The sequence below is a fragment of the Vigna umbellata genome, chromosome 5, assembly GCF_029865625.1.
Source record: "Vigna umbellata cultivar VRB3 chromosome 5, Vumbellata_1.0, whole genome shotgun sequence".
Lineage (NCBI taxonomy): Eukaryota > Viridiplantae > Streptophyta > Magnoliopsida > Fabales > Fabaceae > Vigna > Vigna umbellata.
Window position 1 is genome coordinate 44,691,128 of NC_142169.1, and position 10,319 is coordinate 44,701,446.

At 34.3% G+C, this 10,319-nt stretch overlaps 1 protein-coding gene across 1 annotated transcript; it reads right to left on the reverse strand.

The window, feature by feature from the left end:
• Positions 1-1,258: 1,258 nt before the first annotated feature.
• On the reverse strand, positions 1,259-3,431 carry LOC124847362 (calmodulin-1). Its single transcript, XM_088115210.1, has 2 exons — positions 3,272-3,431; positions 1,259-2,004 (listed from the first exon to the last, which is right to left on the reverse strand). Exons 1-2 carry the CDS (start codon positions 3,345-3,347, stop codon positions 1,631-1,633), a joined length of 450 nt encoding a protein of 149 aa, XP_087971336.1. The 5' UTR covers positions 3,348-3,431; the 3' UTR covers positions 1,259-1,630.
• Positions 3,432-10,319: the final 6,888 nt, after the last annotated feature.

Sequence of the window (10,319 nt, forward strand, 5' to 3'; positions counted from 1 at the left end):
ATTCTAGATATTTGTTTTTCTTTTGACCACTTTTCACCGCCCACAAGTGCTTTATACAACCCATGTTGGCAGCTTTATTCCTTCATGCCAGATCCCATCCCAATTATTTGTTTGTTAACGTGACAAGGACTTTAAAAAGTTAAAAGAGAACGCAAAATGAAAATATATATTTTTACTGACTTTTAAAATATATTTAAAAACTTTTAAAATATCAATATTAATATATTTTTAATGCTTAACAAAAAATAAACCAATAAACCGATAATCTGAATTCATTACAATCTATATGATCCGCTTGCATTAATGGTTTTACACATAATGAAAATTCGAAATTTCAAACCATACACGGCGAAAGAAATATCTACTAAGATGACTTGATAAGTTGTAGTGAGTGTTTAAACTCTCGACGGATTGCAAAGAAAAGGACTAGAAGCGTCACAGAATTTTGTAGTATTTGTCTGTATCCGTTTACTTATGGTCATGAGTCAATTTTTATTTGCAATTTAAATAAAACTGATAAAACCAATGGTTGAAATTTTGAAGAAAGCAATGTCCCTTTTGCTCCGATTAATGGGCTAACCGGAACGAGATCTGACAAAACCATTGAATTTTATTTTATAAAAGTCAGGACACCTATAAAAGTGATGATGTCAAGGTTCACTGAACAATGGCTTAGTAAAGACAAAGCCTTATTCAACGCATCATTTATAATCATTATGTAGATGTCGACATTTGAAATTTGCAAGTGATATGAACATGAGTTAAGGTATCATGTGAGTAAACTTTTCTGTTCTCTCGTTAATATGTGATCTCGAAACAAATATTTACTGAAAAAAACCCTTTATATTTCCTAAAACAAGGAAAAGTATTTGCCCAAATAAATAAAATAGTAAAACAGAACTAGAAATAGAGAGTACCCATCCTATCCCCTTCACGTGTCCTCTCCTCCTTTTCTCTCCACACACTCTTGCCACTGTCTCTTAAAAAAAAGGATGAAAACTGTCAATTTCTACCTTGTTTATTATTAAAACCCTTCCTGTGAACTTCAATTTTTAAAATACATTTTGCTGCACTACAACTACCTTGGTAATTACGTAAAAATCATGTTTTTCGCTCAGACATTGGAGATTCATAGCTCAGACAATATCTTGCAATTTAAACTCGGAGAGAGAAGGCAGTGCCATATTTTGCAATTTAAACTGAAAGCAGATGTCATTTAATTCAAAAGATCATAGAAACAATAAATTGGCAGAAGATATAAATATTAACAGCATTAGCCACCCACATGTAAAAAACACAAACTGCATCCAATTGTTCTAGGTTTCATAATAATAACCAAAAAAGATGAAAATGGAGTAACAAAGCATGGTGAGACACAGCTAAAGGAAGCTACTAAAACAAGGGATAGAGCAAACAAGTAGGATACTAAGAAACGAGGGACAGAGGAAACAAATAAGGATACTAAGGAGCAGCAGTACCAATTAAAGCAAACAAGAAAATAGACACTCAACTAACAAAAGCTAATAACCCCAAATGAAGATTGACCTAGTGGAAATAGAATTCCCAACAAAACTTATCTGCCCTGTCCCTCTTGTATGCTTTTCAAATTTTGGTTATGGTTGATTTGTCCTCACTTGGCCATCATCACTTTGACAAACTCCTCATAGTTGATCTGGCCATCGCCGTCGACATCAGCCTCGCGAATCATCTCATCAACCTCCTCATCGGTCAGCTTCTCCCCCAGATTTGTCATAACATGGCGGAGCTCAGCAGCAGATATAAAACCATTCTGATCCTTGTCGAACACACGGAAAGCTTCCTTAAGCTCCTCCTCTGAGTCAGTGTCTTTCATCTTGCGAGCCATCAGATTGAGGAACTCCGGGAAATCGATGGTTCCGTTGCCATCAGCATCAACCTCATTTATCATGTCCTGCAACTCTGCCTCAGTTGGGTTTTGCCCAAGTGACCGCATTACAGTCCCAAGTTCCTTGGTAGTAATGCAACCTAAACCACATTACAAAACTGTTCAACAGAAATATGATTCATTCAAACCCACAAGTGAAATGCAGGTCAAAGTTTTGAAAACATGAAGGAATAAAGAACACAAATCCGGTTATACTGGGAGGAAAGTTTCAGAAGAAAGAGATAATTTGAAGCAGGTACAACAACGGAAAGTGAAGAACACTATAAAGTATCATTGCGTCAAAAGAAAACACATGCTAGATATTTGGTAACAATTTTCTACAGTAATGATTAATTAACAATTCGGACAAGATACTGTTAGTATCCTTGGTAGTAGGGGTTTGCCTATCAGCTGAGATACTCATAGCAGAAACATGCATAGAATGAAATAATCGTTAACAAATCTAGACAGAATGAAATACATAGTCAAAAACAAAAAATCTAGCCAAACAAGAACGTCTAGCTAAACCAAATGATCCAAATATCCAAGTTCATCACATAAATATGCACATGCTTCACTATCACTGCTTACTTCAGTTGCCAAAACAAACACCCGTATTCTTAGTATTTACAAAGGACAAACTTACGAATTTCTGAATCTACGTATCACATAAAACTCCTACGGAAAAAAACAGATCCATAATATAAAATCCAGATGTTTTCACAAAACGATAAGCACAACCAAGACGCAAACAAGACTTGTCATCAACGACACAATAGGATGACACAAACAGATCCACCAACCAAAACGGTCCAACAAGCTAACATTCTATTCTCAGACACCACAAAAACATAAATCGCCAAATTTAACACAGCAAACTGCCACCCTTCCGAATTCAACTTTACAAATCACAACCCACATCCCCAATTTCCACATCTACGAAAAACCATTCCGATTTCCGACACGTGCATCAAACAACAAAAAGCAAACCCCGGTTCAAAATCCAACGCTAAAAATCCATTTCCAATTCCACGATCCAAATCCACCCACACCCGGAATCACGACTCTTCATAAAACAAAACATCAACAACAAACACAAAACCACGAGAATCGTAGAAATTTCCACATCAACATCCAAAAGGTCAAACAAAACCGGAACCCTATATCACCAAGTATAAATGTCATACAAATTCAATCCCCCTACCTCAACCTACCAAAAATATAAAATTTAGCACAAAAAGAAAAACACAAACAAGCCCCGCCCCCAAGAAAAAACGAATTGCGGAAACCAGATCTGGGAAAGAGGGAAAAATGAAACAAGGAAGAGAGAAAAAGGAAAAAGACAGAGAGGGATCTGAGGAGAGAGACCATCGCCATCCTTGTCGAAGAGGCTGAAGGCCTCCTTGAACTCGGCGATCTGGTCGTCGGTGAGCTGGTCGGCCATTGGAGCAGAGAGGGGGGCGTTTTTGGGAGGCGAGAAAGTGAGGGAAAACGAGAGCAAAGGAAAATGGATGTGGAATACAAAAAGAGGAGGAATGGGGTATATATATAAAATGAAATAAAAATTATATTTAATATATTCATTTAATATATATTCCTTACACCTTCCTCTCAAGCTATGGTCCCAAACTGTCTGTGTTTGATGTTAAATTATGTCACTTTTGAAAGTCCCGATCTTAAAATTATAAATTAAAAAATTTAGTTTACTTGTATATTTTATTATTTAATTGTGCTTTTTATTTCCTACGTTTTATTGATTTATTATAAATATCCTACTTATTTTTTAAAAGTCACGTTATTCTAACACCATTTATTTTTAATTTCTTTTACCTTATTAGACATTTAAAGAATGAGTAAAAACCATAAAATTGAAATTCTAATAATGAAATCTATATACAAAGTCATGGTAAATTTTTGTGAATAATAATAATTGCTTCGTAAAATATGTAATTAAAATTAAAAGTTTTTAAGCTAAATTGTACTTTTGGTTTCTTTATGCATATTATTTATGAAGTTATTTATTTTTATAGTTTTGTCCTTAAATTTTAAAAAAATAGTAAATTTGATCAAAATTCTCAATTTCACATATATTATGTATTTGTTTTATGTTAGTCTAACCTTATATCTAATATTTTCATTATTATCCATATTTAAAATATATAAAAAAATTATGTTAGAAGGACATGAAAAATATTTTAGATTAAGAATAAATTATAAGTAGATGAAATAAGTAGAAAATATGGGTAACATTACGTTATGTTATTACTAAAAAAATTGAGTTATATATAGAGAAGTAATTAATGAAGTTTCATTTTATAAAAATTATAATATTTTTAGACATTCTTATCTTCTTCTTTTTTATGTTCTATGTAAAATTATAGTCAATTTATTCATCCATTTGAAAATTAGAGTAAACCATAGAAGTTTTGGTGTAAAGGATTTTCATCCTATCATATCAAAGTCTGAATCAAAGTAGACCACAAAGTTCTCGATCTTGACTGTAATCATCATATGATCATTCTGTTTTGGGTCAATAGCTTTGAAGTTTGCGTTGGTGAAGGTTATGAGGGGCATATTCCTTTTTATTGGGGTTGATAGTGCTTTTACGGATTTCACCTATAAGACTCAAGAAATAAATATCAATCTACATAAGTCAATTGATTGAAATAAGTGTTGGTTAATAAAATAAGTTATATGTTATATAAATGCTATGTAGTTTACTTAGTAGGAGTGTTGGTGGGAAAATTAATAAAGACATAATTATGATAGGTGTCGTAACGCAAGAGTTAAATAGCTATAAAAGTGTTAATATAATCAAAAGAGTTAGATGGTGTGGTGGTAAATCTGATTACATGTTTGGATAGTGTGAAGGAGAATGGGATTTGATCCTTGACAATAACAAAAAAGAGTTTTTTATTTATTTGTTTTTGTTTTGTTGGCTTTTTTTTAAAAAAACAATCTTAGCTTTTTGGACGAGGAAAACCACGAGAAGTTTAGAAAATAGAAAAACACTATTGTGTTTGATATAACATCGTTCATCCCTTTTCTTTTTCTTCTCTTTTTGCTTCGAACCAAAACCCTAGGTCGAGGGGGGGATTGTGTGGCACACATTATAAGCATTCAATGCTCAACCGTAACGAAAGAGAAAAGTGGGTAGAAAGAGAAAGTGAAGGTTTTAAAAGGTTATTGATAATTGTGATAATTACCTACTTTTCACACTTATTAGAACCCTTTCTTGTCCTTGATTCATGTGTTTTATATTTAATAGAGAAATTATAAAAGTATACATTAGGGTTATAGAATCAGATAGTTATTCATTTTAGGGTATTTTGCAAGAAAAAGAGGAAGATTGAAGCTTGTTTAAGTCATTCTTCCAAAAGTGGCTCACCCAGCGAAAATGCACTTCATGTGATTTTGTTTAAAGTGTCGAAAGTGAGCGAAAAGAAACACATTTTGCTCTTGGGAAGGAGGCATAGGTAAAAAACAAGGGCTGAGGCACTTCTATGGTTCAAGGCTTCATCTTCCTTCATCATTTTCATCATCAAATTCATCCTTGTGTTTTAGAATGCATAGGAGTAGCTAAATTCCATTTCATCGGGGTTGGATATAATGTACCTAAACTCTATGTAACTCTTTCCATGCAATAGAATCTCTTTTGTATTCTTATGTTCTATCTCTTGCTTTTACTTGCATTATGAAATATATTTGCTCTTTTGTTGATGTTAGAATCATATTGTGTGGTTGAGTGATTTAAGTTTAGGTCATGAAATCCAACCCCAATGAGTCTTTACCCATATCACTTTATAATCATTATTTTCAGTTATTTTCTTATGTTTATAGTTCTCTTGAACCAATTATAAATTGTAGTCATTGCCTAAACTAGTAAGTAAGCATATTTACCTAAACAATTGCAAATCCTTTGAGAGATGATATTTGGACTTACAATCCATATTACTTGCATGATTTGGTTATAGAATTAGATAGTTATTCATTTTAGGGTATTTTGCAGGAAAAGAGGAAGATTGGAGCTTGTTTGAGCCATTATGCTAAAAGTAGCTCGCCCAGCGAGCCACCTCAACTCGCCCAGCGAGCCACCTCCACTCGCCCAACGAGAATGATGCGTTAGCCACACCAAAAGAGCCTACAACCCAATGAGCTGAGCTGCCTACCTGGCAGAAAAAGTACCACTCACCCAACAAGTGGTGATTCTCGCTCAGTGAAAATGCACTTTGTGTCGAACGTGAGCGAAAAGAAACACTTTTTGCTCTTGGAAAGGAGGTAGAGGTCAAAAACGAGGTCGAGGCACTTCTAGGGTTCAAGGCTTCATCTTCCTTCATCATTTTCATCATCAAATCCATCATTGTGTTCTAGAATGTTGATGACAAATTTATGAACACCGAAAAACGGCGCCACAAACTTGTTTAACAATCGGCAAGTGTGACCGAATCGTATCAAGTAATAAAACTAGGTAAGACCAAGTATCGTTTTCCCAAAGGACTCACGGCCTAGTTAGCTATATGATTTGTTGATTATTTAAGACTTGTTAACAATTGATTGTATGGTTTAAATTCAAAAGACAGTAATTAAACATGTATGCATGAATTTGATCAATGAAAAAGAGGAAAACAAACACTTTAATGAATTAAATGGATGAGTATGTTGTTGGGGTTATCAATTTCATCTTATCCACTCTCATATACTTTTAGGAATTCATCATTCTTATCATCAATTGCTAATGCCACTCTCTAAATCACCTTACAAGAAGGCCTATCCTTAATTACGAGTTCATACAATTCCTAGCATTCGTAGTAATTAGTTCTGAAGTGCAGGAGCTTAAAGGCAACCAATATGCTATTGGGAGAAATTCCCCGGCTCTAGACTTCCCCGTACGTTCCCGTATCGACAAAATCAATAATCATGGCAATGAATGAGTTAAACAAAGCGAGCAATAAGCAAAGAGGAAAAACCCTAACTAAAGATGAAAGAAAGCATATATCTTAATATAAGACGTTAAAACAAATTCCATATATGAGAATTTCACAAGACTACATTGATTCCCCAACAACAATACAAGGTTTAGTTCATCATATTCATGGTGAAACTAGATGAACAATAATGAAAGAATGAAAGATAGAACCCTAGAAAGATGAGGAGGTAGCCTGAGCATCCAAGATCTTCCTTCAAGGGGTGGAAAAGAGAGTGTTTGCTTCGTCTCAGCCAAAGATACAAACCCTAGGACGTGCAAGTCCTTAAATAAGGCATAAAAATAACATAAAACAAGTCCAAGCCCATAAAAACAAAAGAAAATCGATCCAAGCCCACTTAGAATAGCGCTCAGCGGTATTTTACTGCTGAGCGGTAATAGCGTATGATCCATTTTGCCCCCAGTTGCTGTTTTTGCCCCTCAGCGGTGATTTTGGCACCCGAAAAGTGCCGCTCAACGGTATTTTACCGCTCAGCGGAACTTTTTCTGTATTCTGGTTGACTTTTCAGCATTCTGGTTGACTGGTTGACTTTTATGGTTGACTGGTTGACTTTTTTGGTTGACTGGTTGACTTTTCTAGTTTCTAGTTGACTTTTCAGCATTCCAATCATTCGGTACTTCAATTCTTCTTTCAAATCATTCAATTAGCCTACAAAATCAAGGGAATCTTGCATAAAACCATTAAATTCACTTTTAACTCTCTTATTCACAAAACTAAAGAAAAAATATGAGTTCAAGCTAGTTTCTAGGTCTTAAAGGTTGCTTTTGGTATCAATTTTAAGCATAAAAATAACGGTTTTTCAACCGTTATCACAACCCCAAACTTAAAACTTTGCTCGTCCTCAAGCAAACAAGATGTAGCTCAATCTTCCATCAATCCATATAATGGTTCACCACATTCAAAAATTCTTCTTTCAAGACAAGTAAATACTCAATTTAGCTCATCATCAAGACTTCAATCAAGATGTGCACATGCTTTTAGTGATCACTCAAACACATACTACCCAACAAATGCTATTTTCATGAATGATCAATTAACTAAGCAAAGATGTTCTTATGTGTTCATGGAATCTATCCTCACTAGATAAAGTGTTTCACTCAAACACACAAGTGTATAGGAGATATTCACTCATTCACTCTACTATTACAATGTCACATGAATCAACTTTGCCTTTCATTTAACCATAGTCAAAAACACTTACAAGCACACATCATCACAAGGACTTTTCAATGGCTTATAATGTGGTTGGGCTAACAAGAAAATTGGTTTTTCTAGATCACAAAACCCTTGAGTTAAGAGAATCATATAAACACAACCATTCTTACTTATTCCCAACTTTCCTTTGCATTGAGCTTTGCTTTTTCTTCTCTTTTCTTTCTCTTTTTCTTTTTCTTTTCACATACTTAATTCTTAGCTCTTAGCTCAATGCTTTCAATTTCCCTTTCATAACTTCCCAGCAACCCCAAACTTTAACATTTGTTAATACCACAAAATATTTTCTATTTAACTCAAGGTAAAGCTTTTCACAAGGGATTTTCAAATTATGTTCAAGGCTACGGGTTCAAATGATAGAACACATAATGCTCTCTTTTAGTGGGCTAAAGTTATGAATTTGGCTAATAAAAGGGTTACCAACAAATGACCTTGATCATATGATGCAAACAAGCAAGTAATTCAATCATAGAAAACCTGGGAAAAGTCATTCATGCTTTCACAGTAATAGTATTCAACAATAACAACTCTGGAGCTCAAAACCTCACATATAAGCTCATTCACATTCCACATATAACATCCTGCTTAGAATCATAATCACAATCACAACGTCTATCACCTGTATAAGCATATAATGTGCACATTCTCAACATCAATCAATATTAAAGCATCATCAGGCATTACTTATCAAACAACAATCATGAGCAAACCATCATAACAGATAAAGTTTCCAATTGAGTATATCAAATCCCCGACAACGGTGCCAAAAACTTGATGACAAATTTATGAACACCGAAAAACGGCACATTCTCATGATTTTTTTTTAAAAAAAAATCTTTTTTTTTCTTTTTTTTTCTTTTTTTTTAAAAATAATAAAAACTGGTTGAGCTGCTTCATCACCTCCACAATATTGTCTATAATAAGCCTCATCAATTGCTTTCCTTGGCCTTTCAAAGGGTGGAGATGAAGTATCCACCCCAGCTATCTTGTAGAGGTGTGTGATTAAAGACGGATGTCCTAAGGGTGCTTTGTTGTTTGTTGTGTTAGCACACACCCTTATCTCATCAGCTATTACCTGTCCAATATTGACATTCAAGTTCTTGATTGCATAGTAAAGGAGGATTGCCCTGCTAAGAGTAATGTCTGACACATGAGAACATGGCTGAATGTTGGCATGAGAAAATGCCAACTAATACTTCTATTTTCAGGCTCTTCTCTGCACACTCACTCACACATACCTTTTCCAAGGTTCTCCACATCTTTTCCCTCTTCCCTCTTGAGAAAATCTCTCTTTCACTCACTTGCTCACTAGTTTTGCATCTAAGTTTGGGGTTGGGAGAGAGCATCATTGAAGGGGCTGATTTCTTCTTTGTGGTACTAATGCTTAACAATGTATCGTTTGGTTTTGTGAATTATGTTTGATGCAGGGATGGCCTCCTCATCGGGCAAAGAGAATCAAGACTATAAGATCCAAGAAGAAGGAAGATATAGAGGACAGCTCAGATTGATGAGGAGCTGAGATAGCATTTACTGATGAATGCTATCATGAACTTATGCTTTTGTTGGTTTAAGTGTTCTGAACTTATTTACTTTTGTTTTAGATTAAGGTTGATGTACTCTATTGGAAACCTGGTTTGTTATGATGGTTTGCTATTGACTGTGATTGTGTGATAAGTAATGCTTGATGATGATTATTGATTGATTGATGTTGAGATAGATGTGCACATAAAATGCTTATACAGGTGATTCACAAGCTTTGTGAACAAATGCAGGATATTATGATTGTGATTGTGAGATTAAGCAGGATGTGTATGTCAAATGTGAATGAGCTTATATGTGAGGTTTTGAGCTCCAGAGTTTTTATTGATTGAATGCTATTTGATGAGTGCATATTTATGCCCACATTTATGCTTTAAAATTCAAATTTTTGATGGGATAATTGTGCTTAAATGGTTGATTTTAAGTGAATTTGTGATGATTGGAATTGTTGGGTTTGGGAAATAAAGAGACGTAAAAAGTGAGTTTTAGCGCATAAATTATTCTTGGATGTTCTAATGTTTATTTGTGCAGCTGAGAATATAAGTTTTATTGGTCCAAATGGCAATTCAAGGCCCAAAATCAGATTTTATTTGGAAAATTCAGAACGGGCTAAAGTGCAGATAGAAGAAATTTTAGGGCATTTGTGCAATTTTGGAAAGTCAGAAAATCTAAAAGATAAA